Genomic DNA, 26,128 nt, shown 5'->3' with positions numbered 1-26,128 from the left:
TGGGCGCAGCCCCTGGTGCTGTAACGACCAAACCTCGAAGGATTTGAGTCTCTGTGCTTACCGTGCTAGTCCCTGGATCGAACTCGCTAGCACACACAGTATAGATGAATACCAGAATAGCAAGTGCATCATTTATTACAACGTATGATCCAGAGTATATAAAATAAAACAATTTGCATAGCACTTGGCTAGCTTTATTCAATCAAACAGCGGAAAGTAGCAGAAAATAACGATGAGTCCCATCATAGCCCACCGGCAATGCTGAGTGCAGACTCGCGACCCTAACGGTACCTTACTCTTCGTCTGAATATCCTGCAACATGAGACGTTGCAGCCATATAGGTCAATACTTTGAATGTATTGGCAAGTTACACAGGATTAATAATATAGCAGACCTACATGTATATGCATAATATAACAAAAGGAAGGCTTGAGGGTTTATTTTGCAGAAAGCTGATTTTATCCTAATAACTACCTAATAGTCAATTTTATTATTTAGTTCTTTTATTACTACAATTATGTACACAAGGTTGAGTTGGCAAAATCAACTCCAACCTACCCTTTATTAAGTTGCCCAACAAATTTATTAAGTGTTACATCTGTCAAGATCATCCAACAACTGTAATGGCATAGTGGCTCAGATTTACCCATAACCGGGGGCACGGCTAATCATGATTAGTTTTAATACTCTGGAGAGTTTTGCACACTTTACCCACTAGACTCAACCCGAAGATTGAGACGAAGTCTTTCAGAAGCAGTCACCTCCACCCCCGGCAGCCGGTACACCTACTCATATCTACATCTGCTAGCTTACCTGGGCGAGGATCCCACAACCTACTCAACTAAGCCAGAGCCCATTTAGCTAGTGGTTGCGCATGGAAGCTACTAGTCACTAAGTCTGTCTGATCTTTTTGAGCCTGGGCGGCCGTCCACTTACATTCAGAGGGTATAAACCATGATGTTCTTGAAACCACCCTTCAATACCAATTCCGCCCAGAGGTGAATTAAGTCCTTAATTACTACTCAATTTGTTATATTTATAGTCCTCACATAAGCTCAATGAATACACGAACCACCCCCGTCTACAAAGCATAGCAACTACAACTACCATGATTTGCAAAAGACGGGAAGATAGCTCAACAGCATAGCAAAATTTATATATTAATCCTATACATGCATATATTCATAGTGTGATATAACTAGATGCATAGAAAACAATAGGTAAAGGATGATCAACATGTAACTTGCCTTGGTTCTGGTTCAGAAAGTCACACTCTTTACAATAGCTCGCGTCGCACTCCGGACAATCGACACGTTTCACACAACTCAACAAATCAATCACCAGAACACGAATTGAACCAAAACAAAACCAAAAGCAAGGAAACCATTTTTAAAACCCAACAACAGAAGCTTAACAGCACCTAAAATGCACTATAGTCACAACGCAAAAAGAATCACTCGATTCCGATAAACAATTTAAAAGTTATGGCCTCCGGAAGATTTAATTCAAATTCAAACGAATTCAAATTTGAACAGTGCAAACATGTGCAAAGTTGGTACTGTGATAATGTGCTGATTTTTGTGAGATCATAGGAAAAAGAATCACCTAATTTGGACATATATAATAAAAGATATAGCTAGTTGAAGTTAGAGTTGAAAATCTGAAGAAAAAAAAACAAACAGAAACAGAAATCTCCTGGGCACTGTAGCAACTCCTGTGCGTGCCCTGTAGCGAAGTGCCACATGGCAGCGTCCGATTGGCTGGGCGTGTGTGCTCACCAGAACAGGGGAAAACGGGGGCGGCGGTCTCGGGCGTCGGCGGCGGCGCGTCTCCGGCGGGTCTCCGGCGAAGGTAAGGGGATGGGTGGATGCGGCGGTGACTAGCGGAGGTGGTGGTGGTGTTCAACGGCGGCGGGGCTCCCTCGAGCGGCGGTGTGCTCCGGCGGCGGCGGATGAGCTTGAGTTGCTCGCTCCGGTGGCTCTCTGCCCACGAAAATAAGTCAGCGAGGCGCGGCTTCGAGGGGGGAGCGAAGGGTGCAGGCGGAGCTGCTGTGGGTGATCTTACGGCGGCGCAAACTTCCGGCGAACGGCGGCGGACTTCGAGCTCCGGGGCGAGATCCGTTTCGCCCTAGCTGAAGTGTGCGGCAGCGGGAGAGATCGAGAAAGGGGTGCGGGGGTTCTTCGGGTCTTGGGCATGCGCGAGATGGCTCGGGCGTGCACGGGGCGGCTCGGGTGTGCGACCTCGACTCGGGTTCGCCCCGGGTGTGCGTGCGGTGCGTGCGTGTTCGACTCGGGGAAGAAGAAAGCGGCGCGGGACCCACGGTTAGTGGCTGGAGGCGAGGTGGATCGGGCGCGGGTCGGGTGTGAGCGACGCTGCTGCGTACCACTTCGCGGGAAGTGGGCTGCACCGGCGGGAGCTGGGCCGCGGCGTTGGCTGGCTGGCTGGCTAGCTAGCTGGGCCGCTGGCTAGCTGGCTGGCCGGCTGGTGTTTTTTTTTAAACAAAAACAACAGCAGCAGAACAAAATAAATAAAATAAATACACAATATGAATTCTAAATAAAAATACCTAGACACAAAGTAAAAATAGCCCTACAGCTATAAACTACAGGAACACTAGTTCCAATACTAATGCAATTTTGTAAAATAATTTTGATGCAATAAGCCACTCAAATAGCAATAAAACAATCAAATAAAATATTTTGGAGATTAAGAAAAATACCAGAACATATCAGATGAACTGGAAATAATATTCTGGACATTATGAACATTTTTAAAACAGGGGAGAAGTCATGTTATCTCCACTCCAATAAATTGCCTTTGTTGCATAATGATTTGAATATTGTGAAAAAGCAAATAATGCAATAAAAATATGATATGCATATGAATGATCTATTAACATCCTAATTTAGGAAAATTGGGATGTTACAAACCTACCCCCCTTAAGATGAATCTCGCCCTCGAGATTCGAGCTGGCTAGCAAATAGGTGTGGGTGATCCTGCCTGAGATCTTCCTCTCGTTCCCAGGTAGCTTCCTCCTCTGTATCATGATCCCACTGAACCTTGCATAACTTGATTGTCTTGGTGCGAGTAACTCTCTTTGCTGTCTCCAGAATCTTAATAGGCTTCTCCTCATATGTCAAATCACTTTCCAACTGAATTGCCTCAGGTGGCACTGTGTCCCTCAATGGAACATCCATCATCTCTGCATGGCACCTCTTCAACTGAGATACATGAAACACATTATGAACTCCAGACAAAGATTCTGGCAACTCCAGCTGATAAGCTACCTCTCCTCTACGCTCCAAGATCTTGTAAGGCCCCACAAAACGTGGTGCTAACTTACCTTTGATTCCAAACCTCTTAATTCCACGGAGTGGTGAAACTCTAAAATATGCACGGTCTCCTACCTCATATGTCACCTCCTTTCGTTTTGCATCTGCATAACTCTTCTGCCTGGACTGTACTATCTTCATCCTGTCACGAATCAACTTGACCTTCTCTTCAACATCTCTAATCAAGTCTGGTCCAAAGAACTGACGCTCTCCAACCTCATCCCACATCAACGGTGTCCTGCACTTCCTACCATACAATACCTCAAATGGTGCCATCTTCAGACTAGCCTGATAACTGTTATTATATGAGAACTCTGCATAAGGTAAATTATCATCCCAACTGAACCCATACTCCAAAGCACAAGCTCTCAACATATCCTCCAAAATCTGAGTTACCCTCTCTGTCTGCCCATCTGTCTGTGGATGGAAAGCTGTATTGAACTCCAGCCTGGTGCCCAAGGATTCATGCAACTGACGCCAAAATTTGGATGTGAACTGAGTACCTCTATCAGACACTACCTTCCTTGGAACTCCATGCAGACAAACAATCTTAGACATATAAATTTTTGCTAGCTGAGCACTGGTATAAGTAGTCTTTACCCAGATGAAGTGAGCAACTTTAGTCAAACGATCAACAACTACCCAAATAGAATCATAACCTGACCGAGTCCTGGGTAAACCTGTAATGAAGTCCATACCAATCTCATCCCACTTCCAATCAGGTATAGGCAATGGCTGTAACAAAACTGCTGGTCTCTGATGTTCTGCTTTAACTCTCTGGCACACATCACATGTTGCAATATACCCAGCAATTTCCCTCTTCAGGCTAGGCCACCAAAATCTTTCCCTCAAATCCAAATACATCTTAGTATTACCTGGGTGAATGGAATAAGGTGAATCATGCGCCTCCTGAAGAATCAACTTCCTGATATCTGCATCTTGAGGTACACAAATACGTTTTTCAAACCATATGGCCCCATGTCCATCCTCATGGAAACCTTCTGCCTTACCTTTAACCATATTCTCTTTTATCTCAGCAATCTCCTTATCACCCTTTCGAGCTTCTCTGATCCTGTCAAGCAAAGTAGGCTTTACCTCAAGTGTTGCTAAATATCCCTTAGGAACCATCTCCAACCTGAGATTCCTGAACTGTTCACATAACTCGGGTGGCATATTATCAATATTAATTGCATTAGCATGGCTCCTACGACTCAATGCATCAGCAACAACATTAGCCTTACCAGGATGATACTGCACATTCAAATCATAATCTTTAATAAGCTCCAACCATCTCCTCTGCCTGAGGTTCAAATCCTTTTGAGTAAAAATATACTTCAAGCTCTTATGATCAGTAAATATATCACAATGATTACCAATAAGATATGGCCTCCAAGTTTCAATGCATGCACAACTGAGGCTACCTCCAAATCATGTGTAGGATAATTATGCTCATGATTCTTAAGCTGACGTGAAGCATATGAAACAACTTTACCTTCCTGCATCGAAACACTCCCAAGTCCTTGACGAGAAGCATCACAATATACCTGGAAGTCCTTATGTATATCCGGTAGAGTTAAGACTAGTGCTGTAACCAAACGCTGCTTCAACTCCTGAAAACTGGCTTCACATTCATCAGTCCAAACAAACTTCTTCTCCTTCTTCAACAATTCAGTCATAGGCTTTGCAATCTTAGAAAAGTTCTCAATAAACCTCCTGTAATAACCTGCAAGGCCCAAAAAGTTGCGAATCTCTCCAACTGTCGTGGGTGTCTCCCACTCTGTAACTGCAGCAACCTTAGATGGATCAACTGCAACTCCATTACCTGACACAACATGTCCAAGGAAAGCTACCTCATCCAGCCAAAACTCACATTTGCTGAACTTGGCATACAACTGATGTTCCCTCAATTTCTCCAATACCAAACGCAGATGCACCTCATGCTCTTGCTTATTCTTGGAGAATACCAATATATCATCAATGAAAACAACCACAAATTTATCCAAGAACTTCATAAACACCTTGTTCATCATATTCATGAAGTATGCAGGGGCGTTAGTCAATCCAAATGACATAACAGTATATTCATACAACCCATACCTCGTAGTAAAAGTAGTCTTTGGAATATCTTGCTCACGAATCTTTAATTGATGATAACCAGAACAAAGGTCAATCTTAGAAAACACAGTAGCTCCCTCCAACTGGTCAAACAGATCATTTATCATAGGCAAATGACACTTATTCTTAATGGTTAGCTCATTCAGAGAACGATAATCAACACACATCCTCAAGGTCCCATCCTTCTTCTCCACAAACAAAACTGGAGCTCCCCAAGGTGATGAACTTGGGCGAATAAATCCTTGTGCCTTCAATTCTCTTATCTGCTTCTTCAATTCCTCCAACTCTTGAGGAGGCATTCTATACGGTCTCTTTGCAATAGGTCCAGTGCCTGGTATTAAATCAATAAGAAACTCAATATCTCTATCTGGTGGCATACCTGGCAACTCCTCTGGAAACACATCTGGATAATCCCTCACGACTGGCACCTCTTCCAGGCTACCCCCCTTAAGAGAGTTCACATGTACCTGCTTATGCTTATACTTACATACATATTTGATCCTCTTCCCTCCTGGTGCACTGAGAGTAATAGATCGACTGGCACAATCAATAAGACCCTCATACTTGACCATCCAGTCCATACCCAAAATAATATCCAGACCTTGTGATTTCAGTATAATTAAATTTGTAGGAAAAACATGCTTCCCAATAGACAAAGGCATCTGAAAACAACCCAAACTTGCTGCCATCTCAGCCCCCGGAGAACTTACTGGAATGGGTGACTTAAGTACTACAGTAGACAGCTTATGTTTATCCACAAATACCCGTGATATGAATGAATGTGATGCACCAGAATCAAAAAGAACAAGCGCAGGTATTGAATTGATCAAAAACTTGCCAATCACTGCATCAGGTTCATTGTAGACATCCTCCACATTAACATGATTTACATGACCCTTTTGGAAGGGGTTTGGCTTGCTCACTCCTGAATTCCCATTACCGTTCTTGCTCTCTGGACAAGCATTGGAGTAGTGGCCCATCTGCCTACACTTATAGCACTGAACCTGACTAATATCCCTCTGCACAGGCATACTCTGGTGGCTCTGGTTATTATTCCCTCCATTACCATTACCATTACCATTGTTACTCTTGTGCCCATTGTGATGATGGTGGCCATTATGGTTGTGGTCATTCCCTCCATGGTGATTATGATGCCCATTACCTCCATGATGATTATGTCCATTACCTCCATTACCATGATATGAAGTGCGTGGCTTCTGCTGTGGTCCTGAATTATACATGTTATTGTTGCTGTACTTCCTCTTGCGATTCTCTATGGCATGTTGATTTCCCTCCAGCACAATAGCCTTATCAATCAGGTCCTGACAATTCCTAAAAGTGGCCACTGTCAACTGAAGGCTCAACTCATCATTTAGGCCCTCCAAGAATTTCTCCTGCCTAGCTGCATCAGTGTTAACATCATTAGGAGCATAACGTGCAAGATTATTAAATTCCTCCACATACGCATTAACTGTGCGACCTCCCTGGCGCAAACTGCGGAACTCCTTCTTTTTCAAACTCATAGCACCAGCAGACACATGTGCAGCACGAAAAGCATCCTGAAATTGAGGCCATGTGATAGTAGCAATGGGATAAGTGACCAAGTAGTTGTCCCACCAAGCTGCAGCAGGACCCTCCAACAAATGTGAGGCAAACCTCACCCTCTCTGCATTTGTGCATCCAACCGTCTCCAGGTTCCTATTGACTGCACGGAGCCAGTCATCAGCCACAATAGGTTCAGGGGAACTGGAGAACCTCTGAGGATTCAACCTCAAGAACCTGGTAAGCATATCCACTGGTTGAGGTGGCGGTGGATTGTTGTTGTTATTGTTGTTGTTCTGGTTCTGGACAAGCAACTGGATCAACTGAGCTTGTCCCTGAAGCAATTGCTGCATGTATGGCGGTACATCATTGCCATTGTTGTCTCCTCCTGCAGCATTACGCCTATTATCACGCCTCGGCGACATCTGGTGGTCAAGCATAGAAGAGTTATAGATATAATAGGGCCAAAAACTATGTATATATAAATATATTCTACCCATATGCATAATATGATCAAGCCAACAAAACACAACAACTAATAACACCAACAAACAAACAAACAAACAACAAACAATATGATAATATTATATATATAGTCGAATAATTTCGACACTAAGAAATTTAAGAAACAACTACCAATCAAGCCAAACAATCTAGTATCTTCATACCACGAAAGTGGGCATAATCAGATACGCTAACACGATAACGTTGCAATATAAAGCAAGCATGAAAGGTGGTCTCAGCACTAGTTCCTACTTAACTGTTCAAGATACTTGAGGGGGTTAACTAATAAACAGCAAGAAGTATAGCTGGTTTACAAAATAATTGTCACTCCTATGGCTTTTCTAATCCATTTTCTAGGGTCACGTCCTACAGTCAACACACTGCTCTGATACCATTTGTAACGACCAAACCTCGAAGGATTTGAGTCTCTGTGCTTACCGTGCTAGTTCCTGGATCGAACTCGCTAGCACACACAGTATAGATGAATACCAGAATAGCAAGTGCATCATTTATTACAACGTATGATCCAGAGTATATAAAATAAAACAATCTGCATAGCACTTGGCTAGCTTTATTCAATCAAACAGCGGAAAGTAGCAAAAAATATCGATGAGTCCCATCATAGCCCACTGGCAATGCTGAGTGCAGACTCGCGACCCTAACGGTACCTTACTCTTCGTCTGAATATCCTGCAACATGAGACGTTGCAGCCATATAGGTCAATACTTTGAATGTATTGGCAAGTTACACAGGATTAATAATATAGCAGACCTACATGTATATGCATAATATAACAAAAGGAAGGCTTGAGGGTTTATTTTGCAGAAAGCTGATTTTATCCTAATAACTACCTAATAGTCAATTTTATTATTTAGTTCTTTTATTACTACAATTATGTACACAAGGTTGAGTTGGCAAAATCAACTCCAACCTACCCTTTATTAAGTTGCCCAACAAATTTATTAAGTGTTACATCTGTCAAGATCATCCAACAACTGTAATGGCATAGTGGCTCAGATTTACCCATAACCGGGGGCACGGCTAATCATGATTAGTTTTAATACTCTGGAGAGTTTTGCACACTTTACCCACTAGACTCAACCCGAAGATTGAGACGAAGTCTTTCAGAAGCAGTCACCTCCACCCCCGGCAGCCGGTACACCTACTCATATCTACATCTGCTAGCTTACCTGGGCGAGGATCCCACAACCTACTCAACTAAGCCAGAGCCCATTTAGCTAGTGGTTGCGCATGGAAGCTACTAGTCACTAAGTCTGTCTGATCTTTTTGAGCCTGGGCGGCCGTCCACTTACATTCAGAGGGTATAAACCATGATGTTCTTGAAACCACCCTTCAATACCAATTCCGCCCAGAGGTGAATTAAGTCCTTAATTACTACTCAATTTGTTATATTTATAGTCCTCACATAAGCTCAATGAATACACGAACCACCCCCGTCTACAAAGCATAGCAACTACAACTACCATGATTTGCAAAAGACGGGAAGATAGCTCAACAGCATAGCAAAATTTATATATTAATCCTATACATGCATATATTCATAGTGTGATATAACTAGATGCATAGAAAACAATAGGTAAAGGATGATCAACATGTAACTTGCCTTGGTTCTGGTTCAGAAAGTCACACTCTTTACAATAGCTCGCGTCGCACTCCGGACAATCGACACGTTTCACACAACTCAACAAATCAATCACCAGAACACGAATTGAACCAAAACAAAACCAAAAGCAAGGAAACCATTTTTAAAACCCAACAACAGAAGCTTAACAGCACCTAAAATGCACTATAGTCACAACGCAAAAAGAATCACTCGATTCCGATAAACGATTTAAAAGTTATGGCCTCCGGAAGATTTAATTCAAATTCAAACGAATTCAAATTTGAACAGTGCAAACATGTGCAAAGTTGGTACTGTGATAATGTGCTGATTTTTGTGAGATCATAGGAAAAAGAATCACCTAATTTGGACATATATAATAAAAGATATAGCTAGTTGAAGTTAGAGTTGAAAATCTGAAGAAAAAAAAAACAAACAGAAACAGAAATCTCCTGGGCACTGTAGCAACTCCTGTGCGTGCCCTGTAGCGAAGTGCCACGTGGCGGCGTCCGATTGGGTGGGCGCGTGTGCTCACCAGAACAGGGGAAAACGGCGGCGGCGCGTCTCTGGCGGGTCTCCGGCGAAGGTAAGGGGATGGGTGGATGCGGCGGTGAGTAGCGGAGGTGGTGGTGGTGTTCAACCGCGGCGGGGCTCCCTCGAGTGGTGGTGGTGAGGACGTGAACGCGGTGTGCTCCGGCAGCGGCGGACGAGCTTGAGTTGCTCGCTCCGGTGGCTCTCTGCCCACGAAAATAAGTCAGCGAGGCGCGGCTTCGAGGGGGAAAGCGAAGGGTGCGGGCGGAGCTGCTGTGGGTGATCTTACGGCGGCGCAAACTTCCGGCGAATGGCGGCGGACTTCGAGCTCCAGGGCGAGATCCGCTTCGCCCTAGCTGAAGCGTGCGGCAGCGGGAGAGATCGGGAAAGGGGTGCGGGGTTCTTCGGGGTCTTGGGCACGCGCGAGATGGCTCGGGCGTGCACGGGGCGGCTCGGGTGTGCGACCTCGACTCGGGTTCGCCCCGGGTGTGCGTGCGGTGCGTGCGTGTTCGACTGGGGGAAGAAGAAAGCGGCGCAGGACCCACGGTCAGTGGCTGGAGGCGAGGTGGATCAGGCGCGGGTCGGGTGCGAGCGACGCTGCTGCGTACCGCTTCGCGGGAAGTGGGCTGCGGCGGCGGGAGCTGGGCCGCGGCATTGGCTGGCTGGCGGGCTAGCTAGCTGGCTGGCCGGCTGGTGTTTTTTTTAAACAAAAACAACAGCAGCAGAACAAAATAAATAAAATAAATACACAATAAAAATACCTAGACACAAAGTAAAAATAGCCCTACAGCTATAAACTACAGGAACACTAGTTCCAATACTAATGCAATTTTGTAAAATAATTTTGATGCAGTAAGCCACTCAAACAGCAATAAAACAATCAAATAAAATATTTTGGAGATTAAGAAAAATACCAGAACATATCAGATGAACTGGAAATAATATTCTGGACATTATGAACATTTTTAAAACAGGGGAGAAGTCATGTTATCTCCACTCCAATAAATTGCCTTTGTTGCATAATGATTTGAATATTCTGAAAAAGCAAATAATGCAATAAAAATATGATATGCATATGAATGATCTATTAACATCCTAATTTAGGAAAATTGGGATGTTACACGTGCGAACCAGAGTGCTATCAGCATCTGATCGGGAATTACCGATCCTTCGCGTAACGCGGAAAAAATCTCCAATGATTTGTAACCCTCGAACAGCTGACCGGCTCTCGCCGTATCATGACAGTCAGTTTTTGGCTTTCTCTACTGAGGCGCTCATCTGGTCAAGGCCAGGGCACAATTGCAGTAGTTCTCTCTTTACTACCCTAGCCGATTTAGCGAAACGTAGGGTAGCAAGCACAGGAGTCGGGCAACCCAACTATTGACCAAAGACATGATTCGGAACCAATGCATATATTGCTAAATTCGGGGTGCCAAACTTATCTTTAAGGAGTTCGGACTTTTTTTCCATGTTAAGGGGCGATGGGGAGCCCCTGGTGAATATGAAATGTACCAGAGTGTACGGTTGTTAGTAAATAAGTAATTAAAGGAAAACAGAGATGGAACAGAGATAGGATCTAGGGCCCTTGAACTTGGCTCATGAAATGTTTCCATTATAGTTGGGTTAATGCGTCAAAGCACATTGGTACAAAATAATGCAATAAGCAACCGGCTATTTGACATGCCACAACCAAAAGGTGAGCTGCGTGTGGGTCCTGAAAGCGGATAGAGTAATCGTTGAATTAGCCTCTAGGGCTTCCCGTGTACGCTTCTGCTCCGTGTCAATCCGGTGTGTTCATCCTTTGACAGGACCATTAATTAAGCCGTCGAAGGAGGCCCGCATAAGAGAACCCTGAAACAAGGGAAAAGGAGATAGTAAAGTTATATGTGTGTCCGGAATCGGTCTAGCCGAACTGTAGATCCCGGGCTAGCTTGTGCCTCCGTCGATGCCCAGGAATTTTGAGTGCGTAATTATGTACGCGTGGTATGAATGCCACTACCTCATCGGGATTGGGACGGAGGCCGAATTGCTAATCGAGCTCTTGACGAGCCGCGCAGTCCTGTTGCAGTGTAGTCCGGACTCTCTTAATGATGTCTAGGGGCTCGGCAGCCAGACTATGATGCTGCTTGAGAAGGCTGCTTTGTACCTCTACTGCTAGGGCATGTTGGGGAACGTAGCAATAATTCAAAATTTTCCTACGTGTCACCAAGATCAATCTAGGAGATGCTAGCAACGAGAGAGAGGGAGTGCATCTTCATACCCTTGAAGATCGCTAAGCGGAAGCGTTACAAGAACGCGGTTGATGGAGTCGTACTCGCAGCGATTCAAATCGCGGAAGATCTGATCTAGCGCCGAACGGACGGCGCCTCCGCGTTCAACACACGTACAGCCTGGGGACGTCTCCTCCTTCTTGATCCAGCAAGGGGAGAGGAGAAGTTGAGGGAGAACTCCAGCAGCATGACGGCGTGGTGGCAATGGAGCTCATGGTTCACCGGCAGAGCTTCGCTAAGCACTACGAAGGAGGAGGAGGAGGTGTATGAGGAGGGAGGGCTGCGTCAGGGAAGAGGTGCGGCTGCCCTCCCACTCCTCCACTATATATAGGGGAAAGGGGAGAGGGGGAGGCGCCCTAGGGTTTCCCCTAGGGGGCGGCGGCCAAGCAGATTGGATCTCCCTAGGGAAAATCATAGGGAAACTTGCCCCCCAAGCCAAGCAGGTGGAGGCTTGCCTCCCAAGCCAGGTGGAGGCGCCCCACCTCCCCAAGTAACGTGGGAAAGGGTGTGGGGGCACACCACCCCTTAGTGGGCTGGTTTGCCCCTTCCCCTTTGGCCCATGAGGCCCTCCAACACTTGTCGGGCCTCCCGAAACACCTTTCGGTCATGCTGGCCATAGCCTGGTACCCCCGGAACACTTCCGGACTCCAATACCTTTCGTCCAATATATCGATCTTCACCGCCGGACCATTCCGAAACTCCTCGTGATGTCCGAGATCTCATCCGGGACTCCGAACAACCTTCGGTAACCACATACTATTTCCCATAACAACTCTAGCGTCACCGAACCTTAAGTGTGTAGACCCTACAGGTTCGGGAACCATGCAGACATGACCGAGACACCTCTCCAGCCAATAACCAATAGCGGGATCTGGATACCCATATTGGCTCCCACATGTTCCACGATGATCTCATCGGATGAACCACGATGTCGGGGATTCAATCAATCCTGTATACAATTCCCTTTGTCTATCGGCATGTTGCTTGCCCGAGATTCGATCGTCGGTATCCCAATACCTCGTTCAATCTTGTTACCGGCAAGTCTCTTTACTCGTTCCGTAACGCATGATCCTATGGCTAACTCCTTAGTCACATTGAGCTCATTATGATGATGCATTACCGATTGGGCCCAGAGATACCTCTCCGTCATACGGAGTGACAAATCCCAGTCTCGATTCGTGCCAACCCAACAGACACTTTCGGAGATACCTGTAGTGCACCTTTATAGCCACCCAGTTACGTTGTGACATTTGGTACACCCAAAGAATTCCTACGGTATCCGGGAGTTGCACAATCTCATGGTCTAAGGAAACGATACTTGACATTAGAAAAGCTCTTAGCAAACGAACTACACGATCTTGTGCTATGCTTAGGATTGGGTCTTGTCCATCACATCATTCTCCTAATGATGTGATCCCGTTATCAATGACATCCAATGTCCATGGTCAGGAAACCATAACCATCTATTGATCAACGAGCTAGGCAACTAGAGGCTTACTAGGGACATGTTGTGGTCTATGTATTCACACATGTATTACGGTTTCCAGTTAATACAATTATAGCATGAACAATAGACAATTATCATGAACAAAGAAATACAATAATAACCATTTTATTATTGCCTCTAGGGCATATTTCCAACAGTCTCCCACTTGCACTAGAGTCAATAACCTAGTTCACATCACTGTGTGATTGTAATGAATCCAACACCCATGGGGTTTGTTCACATCTCGCTTGTGAGAGAGGTTACTAGTCAACGGGTTTGAACCTTTCAGATCCGTGTGTGCTTTACAAATCTCTATGTCATCTTGTAGATGCAGCTACCATGCGCTACTTGGAGCTATTCCAAATAACTGCTCTACTATACGAATCCGGTTTACTACTCAGAGTCATCCGGATAGTGTCAAATTTTGCATCGACGCAACCCTTTACGACGAACTCTTTCACCACCTCCATAATCAAGAAAATTCCTTAGTCCACTAGTTACTAAGGATAAGTTCGACCGCTATCATGTGATCCATTCCTGGATCACTCTTGTACCCCTTGACTGACTCATGGCAAGGTACACTTCAGGTGCGGTACACAGCATAGCATACTGTAGAGCCTACGTCTAAAGCATAGGGGACGACCTTCGTCCTTTCTCTCTCTTCTGCCGTGGTCAGGTCTTGAGTCTTACTCAATACTCACACCTTGTAACACAGCCAAGAACTCCTTCTTTGCTGATCTATTTTGAACTCCTTTAAAATCCTGTCACGGTATGCATTCATTTGAAAGTACTATTAAGCGTTTTCGATCTATCCTTATAGATCTTGATGCTCAATGTTCAAGTAGCTTAATCCAGGTTTTGCATTGAAAAACACTTTTCAAATAACCCTGTATGTTTTCCAGAAATTCTACATCATTTCTGATCAACAATATGTCAACAACATATACTCATCAGAAATTCTATAGTTCTCCCACTCACTTCTTTGGAAATACAAGTTTCTCATAAACTTTGTATAAACCCAAAATCTTTGATCATCTCATCAAAGCGTACATTCCAACTCCGACCAATCCTTAGAAGGATTGCTGGAGCTTTGCATACTTGTTAGCATCTTTCAGGATTGACAAAACCTTCTGGTTGTATCACATACAACCTTTCCTCAAGAAAATCGTCGAGGAAACAATGTTTTGACATCCTATCTGCAAGATTTCATAAATAATGCAGTAACTGCTAATATAATTCCAACAGACTCTTAGCATCGCTACGAGTGAGAAAGTCTCATCGCAGTCAACTCCTTGAACTTGCCGGAAAACATCTTAACGACAAGTCGAGCTTTCTTAATGGTGAGACTTACCATCATTGTCTGTCTTCCTTTTAAAATCCATCTGCACCCAACAGCCTTACGACCATCAAGTAGTTCTTCCAAAGTCTACACTTTGTTTTATACATGGATCCTCTCTCGGATTTTATGGCCTCGAGCCATTCGTCGGAATCCGGGCCCATCATCGCTTCTCCATAGCTCGTAGGTTCATTGTTGTCTAGCAACATGACTTCCAAGACAGGATTACGTACCACTCTGAAGTAGCAAGCATCCTTGCGTCCTATGAGGTTTGGTAGTGACTTGATCCGAAGTTTCATGATCACTATCATAAGCTTCCACTTCAATTGGTGTAGGTGCCACAGGAACAACTTCCTGTGCCCTGCTACACACTAGTTGAAGTCATGGTTCAATAACCTCATCAAGTCTCCACCATCCTCCCACTCAATTCTTTCGAGAGAAACTTTTCCTCGAGAAAGGACCTGTTTCTAGAAACAATCACTTTGCTTCCGGATCTGAAATAGGAGGTATACCCAACTGTTTTGGGTATTCTATGAAGATGCATTTATCCGCTTTGGGTTCGAGCTTATCAGCCTGAAACTTTTCCACATAAGCATCGCAGCCCCAAACTTTTAAGAAACAACAGCTTAGGTTTCTCTAAACCATAGTTCATACGGTGTCGTCTCAACGGAATTGCATGGTGCCCTATTTAAAGTGAATGCGGTTGTCTCTAATGCCTAACCCATAAACGATAGTGTAATTCGATAAGAGACATCATGGTATGCACCATATCCAATAAGGTGCAGTTATGATGTTCGGACACACCATCACACTATGGTGTTCCAGGCGGTATTAGTTGTGAAACAATTTCCCCAATTTCTTAATTGTGTGCCAAACTTGTAACTCAGATATTCATCTCTATGATCATATCACAGACATTTTATCCTCTTGTCACGACGATCTTCAACTTCACTCTGAAATTACTTGAACCTTTCAATAATTCAGACTTGTGTTTCATCAAGTAAATTTACTCAGCATCTACTCAAATCATCCGTGAAGCAAGAACATAACGATATCCACCGCATGCCTCAGCACTCATTGGACTGCACACATCAAAATGTATTACTTCCAACAAGTTGCTTTCTTGTTCCATCTTACTAAAAACGAGGCCTTTCAGTCATCTTGCCCATGTGGTATGATTTGCATGTCTCAAGTGATTCAAAATCAAGTGAGTCCAAACGATCCATCTGTATGGACTTTCTTCATGCATATATACTAATAGACATGGTTCGCATGTCTCAATCTTTTCAAAAACGAGTGAGTCCAAAGATCCATCAACATGGAGCTTCTTCATGCGTTTTATACCAATATGACTCAAGTGGCACTGCCACAAGTATGTGGTACTATCATTACTATCTTATATCTTTTGGCATGAACATGTGTATCACTACGATCGAGATTCAATAAACCATTCATTTTAGGTGCAAGACCATTGAAGGTATTATTCAAATAGACAGAGTAACCATTATTCTCCTTAAATGAATAACCGTATTGCGATAAACATAATCCAATCATGTCTATGCTCAACGCAAACACCAAATAACAATTATTTAGGTTTAACACCAATCTCGATGGTAGAGGGAGCATGCGATGCTTGATCACATCAACCTTGGAAACACTTCCAACACATATCGTCATCTCACCTTTAGCTAGTCTCCGTTTATTCCGTAGCCTTTTATTTCGAGTTACCAACACTTAGCAACCGAACCGGTATCTAATACCCTGGTGCTACTAGGAGTACTAGTAAAGTACACATTAATATAATGTATATCCAATATACTTCTGTCGACCTTGCCTACCTTCTCATCTACCAAGTATCTAGGGTAGTTCTGCTTCAGTGACCGTTCCCCTCATTACAGAAGCACTTAGTCTCGGGTTTGGGTTCAACCTTGGGTTTCTTCACTAGAGCAGCAACTGATTTGTCGTTTCATGAAGTATCCCTTCTTTCCCTTGCCCTTCTTGAAACTAGTGGTTTTACTAACCATCAACAATTGATGCTCCTACTTGATTTCTACTTTCGTGGTGTCAAACATCGCGAATAGCTCAAGGATCATCATATCTATCCTTGATTTGTTATAGTTCATCACGAAGCTCTAGTAGCTTGGTGGCAGTGACTTTGGAGAACCATCACTATCTCATCTGGAAGATTAACTCCCACTCGATTCAAGCGATTGTAGAACTCAGGCAATCTGAGCACATGCTCAACGGTTGAGCTTTTCTCCCTTAGTTTGCAGGCTTAAGAAACTTGTCAGAGGTCCCATACCTCTTGACGTGGGCACGAGCCTAAAATCCCAATTTCAGCTCTTGGAACATCTCATATGATCCGTGACGTTTCAAAATGTCTTCGGTGCCTCAATTCTAAACCGTTCAACATTACGCACTGAACTATCACGTAGTCATCAAAACGTGTATGTCAGATGTTCGCAACATCCACAAACGACGCTCGAGGTTCAGCACACCGAGCGGTGCATTAAGGACATAAGCCTTCTGTGCAGCAATGAGGACAATCCTCAGTTTACGGACCCATTCCGCATAATTGCTACTATCAACTTTCAACTAAATTTTCTCTAGGAACATATCTTAGTAGAACTAAAGCGTAAGGTACGACATAATTTGCAAAGACCTTTTGACTATGTTCATGATAATTAAGTTCATCTAATCAAATTATTTAATGAACTCCCACTCAGATAGACATCCCTCTAGTCATCTAAGTGATACATGATCCCAGTCAACTAGGCCGTGTCCGATCATCACGTGAGACGGACTAGTCATCATCGGTGAACATCTTCATGTTGATCGTATCTACTATACGACTCATGTTCGACCTTTCGGTCTCTTGTGTTCCGAGGCCATGTCTGCACATGCTAGGCTCGTCAAGTCAACCTAAGTGTTTCACATGTGTAAATCTGGCTTACACCCGTTGTATGCGAACGTTAGAATCTATCACACCCGATCATCACGTGGTGCTTCGAAACAACGAACCTTTGCAACGGTGCACAGTTAGGGGAACACATCTCTTGAAATTTTAGAGAGGGATACTCTTATTTATGCTACCGTCGTTCTAAGCAAATAAGATGTAAACATGACAAACATCACATGCAAATCATAAAGTGACATGATATGGCCAATATCATCTTGCACCTTTTGATCTCCATCTTCGAGGCGCGGCATGATCACCTTCGTCACCGGCATGACACCATGATCTCCATCATCATGATCTCCATCATCGTGTCTTCATGAAGTTGTCTCGCCAACTATTACTTCTACTACTATGGCTAACAGTTAGCAATAAAGTAAAGTACTTACATGGCATTTTCATTGACACGCGGGTCATACAATAAATTAAGACAACTCCTATGGCTCCTGCCGGTTGTCATACTCATCGACATGCAAGTCGTGATTCCTATTACAAGAACATGATCAATCTCATACATCACATATATAATTCATCACATCCTTTTGGCCATATCACATCACATAGCATACCCTGCAAAAACAAGTTAGACGTCCTCTAATTGTTGTTGCATGTTTTACGTGGCTGCTATGGGTTTCTGGCAAGAACGTTTCTTACCTATGCAAAAGCCACAACGGTGATATGCCAATTGCTATTTACCCTTCATAAGGACCCTCTTCATCGAATCCGATCCGACTAAAATGGGAGAGACAGACACCCGCTAGCCACCTTATGCATCAAGTGCATGTCAGTCGGTGGAACCTGTCTCACGTAAGAGTATGTGTAAGGTCAGTCCGGGCCGCTTCATCCCACAATGCCGCCAAATCAAGATAAGACTAGTAACGGCAAGCAAATTGAACAAATCATCGCCCACAACTACTTTGTGTTCTACTCGTGCATAGAATCTACGCATAGACCTAGCTCATGATGCTACTGTTGGGGAATGTTGAGGATATAACCATTAGAGTGACCCGCCCAGGAGGGGCCGGGTTACGTCATAATGATCATCACGTGAAGCCCAGTACCAAGCTTGAGGATGGTGGACCAATAATGGGCTTAAGACCCGGAGGCGGCTTAAGGCCCGTAGTGATAACCCGCCGTTATGGCAAGACTTGTAATGTAAGGCAAGAGTAGTTAAGAGTCCGAGCCAGATACTGTTATAAGCCGGCCGGGACTCTGAGAGCCGCGGGGTGTCAACCTCTCTATATAAAGGGATGACCCGGCAGCGGTTCAGGACGAGAGACAACAGATCGAGAGCCAGGCATAGCGATTAAGCTCACTGGTCATCGAAACTCTAAGTAATACCACCTCAACTGGACGTAGGCTTTTACCTTCATCGTAAGGGGCCGAACCAGTATAACCCTCGTGTTCCTTGTCCCGCTTAATCCCTTTAAGCTTCCTAGCTGCGATGGCTGCGCGACTAAGTCCTTGCACGAGGACATCTGCCGTGACAATTCCACGACAGTTGGCGCCCACCGTGGGGCTGACGCACGGTGGATTTGAGTTCTTGAAGTGCAGCTTCGAAGGGCTCAAGGGATACGCTGTGGGCCGGATGACCAAGAGTCGTCGCGACAAGCTCTACATCGATGATGCAAACTGGGGCCCCGATGCCGGCTCAATTGAGTACGGGTACTGGGTCCCCTTCGGCGGAATCCATGTCTTCATTGGCAAGATTGGCGAGCCGGGCCTTGAGCCGGACCTCTACGCCGATCTCATCGAGACGGCTCAGCGTGCACGACCCGCCCGGACTCTGCCTGCCTTGAAGCATGCTTTCGTAGGATGCGTCCATGGAGGACTCTCTGAAGGATCTGGATCTGGCGAGGAGACGGCCGCTCGCTCTGACGGTGAGTCATCCACATAGGAGACCGACTCGTTATACCAACTTCAAGATGACAGGCTCAGGGGTTGTTCCGATGGCGACAGTATTCCGGACCCCTTTGAGCCGCCGAGCCGGGTTGGAATCTTCATGGCTGGCGCACAACCTGTTCAAAACCCCGCCGCAGGGGCAGGAAGCCCTGTGCCCTCGCCGGCTCAGGTGCTGATGGACCTCACAGACAAAATGACGACCCTGTTAACCGCTACGGTCGCCCCAGCGGATCAGGCTCAGCATGACGCGGAGGTGGCACAGTTAAAGTTGGATTTAGCAAAGGCCAAGGAGGATCTGGCGGCGGAGGGGATCAGGATGGCTGCAGAGAGGGCGGCTCTCGACGCCCAGACTCAACTGATTCAGGCACAGTCTTTCCGGCTCACGATGGATCAGAACGCGTCCAATGAGGTCATGAGAAGGAGGCATCAAAAGGCCCAATCTCGACTCCCTCCGGTTTACGATCCTCGAAACCTCTTCAACGAGCCTGGTGCAGGGCCCAGTAACCCGCCAGTGACGGGGCCTCCCCGGGTGAACGCTGCCCCGCCTCAGTACGTGCCGATACCGCCGGGTCATTATGCTAACCCATTGGAAAACATGGTCGTCGCGGCGGCGCGCCTGGCGGCTCTCCCAATCGACGGCGACTCTCCGACGGCGGTTGAAACCCGCCGGGTCAGAGAACTCCTTCAGACGGCTCTGGCGCAACAGGAGGCATATTCATATAGCCGGGACAGGATTCATTCAACCCCTCGTCCAGGCCGGAGCCCTAGTTATAGCAGACACATGGTCTCAGCGACCGGCTCTAGCAATGTCCGACGCCGTGACTTGCCTCCGGGCCACAGCCCGGCTCATAATGGAGCTTTTAACGCGGCAGACCAAGACAGAGCACGACAAGAGGCGGAGTAGGCGGCTCAATTGACGGCTTACCAGCCACTCTCGGCTTATCCGACGGCCTCCATCGACGCGGGTATACCTACAAGGACTGGAGGTGTTCCTTGTCTGGTGCCGGCTCTCCGTAATGAACGTCTGCCCAAGGATTTCAAAGGGCCTAGGAAGGTACCTAATTACACGGCTGATTTGCAACCCGGAGCATGGATCGAGAGTTACGAGATGGCTATGGAGTTGCTGGAGGTTAGTGAAGCGGCAATGGCCAAGTACCTCACCATGATGTTAGATGGGACTGCCCGCACTTGGTTGAAAGGACTGCCACCAAACTCTATCGGGTCTTGGGCTGAGCTAAAAGCCCGGTTCATTCAAAACTTCAAAGATACATGTAGGCAATCTATGTCAATTGTGGATTTGACTAATTGCAAGCAGTAGGAGGGTGAATCTACAACCCATTGGGTTCACCGGGTCAAGGAGATAATACATTCATCTGATAAGATGGATGTTGGCTCTGCAGTCTTAATGTTAGAACGGAATTGTCGTTTTGCGCCCCTGAAGATGAAGCTCGGGCGGCTCAAGCGCGATTGCAATGATATGGGTACGCTGATGGCGGCTCTGGTCAAGTACGCCGACTCTGATAGTACCAAGGATCCCGCGTCGGATGATGAAAGGGCAGGGAAGGGAAAACGGAATGGCAATGGCAAGGGCCCCCAGCATAACCCGGTGAACCAAGGAGGTAACAAGCGTAAGGCTGATGGCAGTATGGAGTTTGTGGCCAACACCAATTCACAGGGTAACAACCACCGGCGCAAGGGGAGACCACCTCCCCGAGCCGGCGGGTCAGGCCCGACACTTGAACAATTGTTAAATGAGCCTTGCCCAAGGCATGGCTCTAGGGAAAAGCCGGCCACTCATCTATGGAAGGACTGCACAATCATGAAGGCCTTTAAGAATTCCAATGCCTTCAATGGCAACAATGGCCCGGGCGGCGGCTCAGGCGCCGGCGGCTTTCATGGCCCGGGTGGCGGCTCAAATTCCAATTCTCATAATGTTCCAGGGGGCTTTAATCAGCAGTCCGGCTAGGGTCATCAGCAGCAGCAGGGGGGATACCAGACCAATCCAAAGCAGCTCAATGGTGGGCAGTATCATGTGTTTACCACCAGTCTGTGCAAGCGAGATCAGAAGCTTCATAAAAGGGTTGTGAATGCTGTTGAGCCGGCGGTTCCACGCTATTTAAGATGGTCTGAGCAGCCTATTGTGTGGAGTAGGGAAGATCATCCTCCCCGGGTTGATAATCCGGGTCACCTGGCCCTGGTGGTGGCTCCTCTGGTGGGGGGATATAAATTCACTAAAGTGCTCATGGACGGAGGCAGCAGCATCAACATCCTCTATTATGAGACCTTCCGTCGTATGGGATTGATTGATAAGAACCTCAGCCAGTCCAATACTGTTTTCCATGGGGTGGTGCCTGGTAAGTCGGCATATCTAGTTGCTAAGATTGAGCTGGAAGTGGCTTTCGGAGATGAGTACAACTACAGGGCGGAAAAACTAACCTTTGAGGTGGTTAAGATAAGAAGTCCGTATCATGCTTAATTTGGGCGGCCGGCTTACGCCAAGTTCATGGCACGGCCGTGTTACGTGTACTTGCATCTCAAGATGCCGGGTCACAACGGGACCATTATGGTTCATGGCAGCCGAAAGATAGCCTTGGAGTGTGAGGAAGGTGACGCGGCTTATGCAGAATCTGTTTGTGCAACAGAGGAGTTGAAGTTTTACAAGGACAATGTTGACCCGGCAGACATGACGTCTTTGAAAAAGCCAACCACGGAGCATGAGCCGGTAATGAAATTCAAGTCCGCTGATGAGACTAAACTTGTTGACTTTATTCCAGGCGACTCATCTCAGCAGTTCAGCATCAGTGCCAATCTGGATCCGAAATAGGAAGGCGCGCTCATCGAGTTCATCCGTGAGAACAGGGACATTTTTGCATGGAAACCTTCTGACATGCCGGGTGTACCTAGAGAACTCGCTGAGCACACTCTGAATATTGATCCGAAGTTTAAGCCGGTCAGGCAATTCCTCCGGCGGTTCAATGAGGAGAGGCGGAAAGCCATTGGTGAGGAGGTAGCCCGGCTCTTGGCGGCCGGGTTTATTGTTGAAGTTTTTCATCCAGAATGGTTAGCTAACCCGGTACTCGTGCTCAAGAAGAACGGCACCTGGCGGATGTGTGTGGACTACACGGACTTAAACAAGGCTTGTCCGGCTGATCCTTTTGCTCTCCCCCGTATTGATCAAATTATTGATGCTACGGCGGGTTGTGAGCGCTTAAGTTTTTTGGATGCTTATTCTGGATACCATCAGATTAAAATGGCAGTTAAGGACCAGGAGAAGACGGCGTTCATCACTCCCTTTGGAGCCTTCTGTTATGTGTCTATGCCTTTTGGACTCAAGAGTGCACAGGCGACTTACCAGCGTTGTGTGCAGAATTGTCTTCATAACCAGATTGGGCGCAACGTTCATGCCTATGTGGATGATATCGTGGTTAAATCCAGGGAGAAGGAGACCTTGGTAGATGATCTTAGAGAAACCTTTGATAATCTCCGGGTTTACAAGATGATGCTTAACCCGGCCAAGTGTGTTTTTGGTGTTCCTGCAGGCAAGCTCTTGGGCTTTCTGGTTTCTCACAGAGGCATTGAAGCTAACCCGGAAAAGATCAAGGCAATCACCTCTCTGGCTAAGCCGGCGTGCATAAACGATGTCCAGCGTCTGGCGGGTCGCATTGCTGCTTTGAGCCGGTTTATAAGCCGCTTGGGTGAAAAGGCCATGCCGCTGTACCAGATGATGAAGAAAACAGATGGCTTTATTTGGAATGATGCTGCTGATGCTGCTTCTGAGGATTTGAAGAGGCAGCTGGCTGATCCCCCAGTCCTGGCTGCTCGTGTTGACAAGGAGCCCTTATTGCTGTATGTAGCCGCTAACACACGAGCCGTCAGTGTGGCTATGGTGGTGGAGCGTAAGGAAACGGGTAAGGAGTATTCGGTTCAGCGGCCGGTTTACTACGTCAACGAAGTACTCATTGAGTCCAAACAACGGTATCCACATTGGCAGAAGCTTGTTTATGGGGTATTCATGGCAAGCCGGAAGCTTAAGCATTATTTCCAGGGTCACCCCATCACTGTGGTTAGTTCTGCTCCCCTATGAGATATCATCCAAAACAGAGAAGCCACAGGAAGAGTTGCTAAGTGGGATTTAGAACTTGGGCCTCATGGTCTGAAGTACGTGCCACGCACTGCTATCAAGTCTCAAGCATTGGTGGATTTCATCAACGATTGGACAGAGCTGCAGGTGCCTGAAGAGAAACCAGACAATACCTACTGGACTATTCACTTCGACGGGTCTAGGCAATTGGAGGGCTCAGGGGCTGGAGTTGTATTAACTTCCCCTCGAGGTGACAAGTTTTGCTATGTGCTACGGTTGATGTTTCCTTGTACTAACAATGCAGCTGAGTACGAGGCCTTGCTCCATGGTCTTCGGATGGCTAAGGAGATGAGCTTGAGCCGGGTAAGGTGTTTTGGCGACTCAGATTTAGTGGCCCAACAAGTGTCAGGCAAGTGGGATTCCAAGGACCCTCTCATGGCGGCTTATTGCCGCGAAGTTGGTGCCATTGCTGGACATTTTCAGGGCTACCAAGTAGAGCACATCGATCGCAGGAAGAATGAGGCGGCTGATGCATTAAGCCGGCTGGGCTCTCAGCGAAAGCCGGTGCCGCCTAATACCTTCTTGGACATTTTGCATAACCCTTCTGTCAAGTTGCCTACAGAAGAAGACTTGGCTGTTCCTGACCCGGAGGCACAGTTGGTGGCGGCTCTCCACATTACCCCGGACTGGACAGTACCGTACTTGGCTTACATGACCCGGGGAGAATTGCCTGAGGATGAAACTTTGGCCAGACAAATAACCCGGCGGTCTAAGTCAATGATAATTATCAATGGCGAGCTGCATCATCGCAGTGTTACTGGAACTTTCCAGCGTTGTGTTTCCCCTGAGGAAGGTCAAGAAATTTTACGTGAAATTCATGAAGGGGATTGTGGCCATCATGCCGGCTCAAAATCCCTTGTGGCCAAGGCTTTTCGTCATGGTTTTTATTGGCTGACGGCTCATGCTGATGCAGAAGACTTGGTCAGTAAATGCGACGATTGTCAGAGGTTCTCGCGACGGGCTCATGTGTCGGCTCAAGAATTGAGGATGATTCCAATTACTTGGCCATTTGCGGTCTGGGGGCTTGATATGGTTGGGCCTTTTAAAAGATCCAAGGATAAGAAGACTCACCTCTTAGTGGCGGTCGACAAGTTCACAAAGTGGGTTGAAGCAGAGCCAGTTAGTAAGTGTGACGCAGCCACAGCGGTTCAGTTCATGAAAAGGGTGATATTTCGCTTTGGTTTTCCACACAGCATTATAACTGACAATGGTACCAATCTGTCTAAAGGCGCCATGGAGGAGTTTTGTCAACGAGAGCATATTCGACTTGATGTTTCATCAATGGCTCACCCTCAATCCAATGGTCAAGCTGAGAGAGCTAATCAGGAGATCTTGAAGGGCATCAAGCCCCGGCTTTTGGTCCCTTTGCAACGGACGCCGGGTTGTTGGGTGGAGGAGTTACCCTTCGTGTTATGGAACATCAATACTACTCCTAACAGGTCTACGGGTTACACGCCTTTCTTCATGGTTTATGGAGCGGAAGCGGTCCTCCCTAGCGACATCCGTCATGACTCGCCTCGAGTGGTAGCTTATGTTGAGGCGGATAATGAGCGGGCGCGCCAAGATGCTCTTGACTTGTTGAACGAACAGCGTGCTGTGGCAGCAGCTCGCTCGGCGATTTACCAACAAGACCTGCGCCGCTATCCCAGCCGCCGGGTTAAGTCCAGGGTCTTCCAGGAAGGTGATCTGGTGCTCCGGCTCATCCAAGATCAAACAGATGCACACAAGTTATCCCCGCCTTGGGAAGGGCCCTTTGTGGTCAGCAAGAATTTGTACAACGGGTCATACTACCTTATCGATGTTCGGGAGCACAAAGATTCACGTAAGTCGGAGGAAGAGACCCGTCGGCCGTGGAACATAGCTCAGCTTCGGCCTTATTACACTTGAGCCACCGGCTCTCATAATGTACATATTTCTATAGCCATGTATATATTATGATAAATAATAAAGCAGGACCTCTGTCCTTTTCTCCTCCAAAGGTAAATGTGTTATTTCCATTACAACATTACATGGTCACTTGGAGGTGGATCCGGCTTACGATCATATTCGAATCTAGCCGTTAACAATATGATCACCTGGGGGCTTCCTGTTCAAACATAGGTCGTATTCGAACCAAAGAGAACATAGTTGTCGATACCCACTTGATTGGCAAATTGCCGAGCTCATTGGGGAGTTTTTCTTGATCATATTTGAATCATGGCTCAACCCCCTTTGGGAACCGACGTGGATCGTATTCGAATCAGCGTCGTTAAACAACTCTTAAGGTCATTTGGGGGCTTCCTGTTCAAACATGGGTCGTATCCGAACCCAAGAGAACATAGCTGTCGGTACCCTCTTGATAGGCAACGCCAAAGCCACTGGGGGCTATATGATCGCATTCGAATCTTAAGCT

General features: G+C 46.3%; 1 protein-coding gene across 1 annotated transcript; it reads right to left on the bottom strand.

Moving 5' to 3' along the window:
- Positions 1-1,636: 1,636 nt before the first annotated feature.
- LOC141032026 (uncharacterized) lies at positions 1,637-7,414 on the bottom strand. The gene is made up of 8 exons (XM_073506230.1): positions 7,109-7,414; positions 5,430-7,006; positions 4,825-4,876; positions 3,933-4,583; positions 3,729-3,803; positions 3,408-3,620; positions 3,060-3,221; positions 1,637-1,660 (listed from the first exon to the last, which is right to left on the bottom strand). The coding sequence occupies exons 1-8, from the start codon at positions 7,412-7,414 to the stop codon at positions 1,637-1,639; spliced, it is 3,060 nt and encodes a 1,019-aa protein (XP_073362331.1).
- Between the last annotated feature and the right edge of the window lie 18,714 nt (positions 7,415-26,128).

The sequence above is a fragment of the Aegilops tauschii genome, chromosome 1, assembly GCF_002575655.3.
Source record: "Aegilops tauschii subsp. strangulata cultivar AL8/78 chromosome 1, Aet v6.0, whole genome shotgun sequence".
NCBI classification, from domain to species: domain Eukaryota; kingdom Viridiplantae; phylum Streptophyta; class Magnoliopsida; order Poales; family Poaceae; genus Aegilops; species Aegilops tauschii.
Note: the sequence above shows the minus strand (reverse complement) of the source record. Positions and strands in the feature narration are given on the sequence as shown.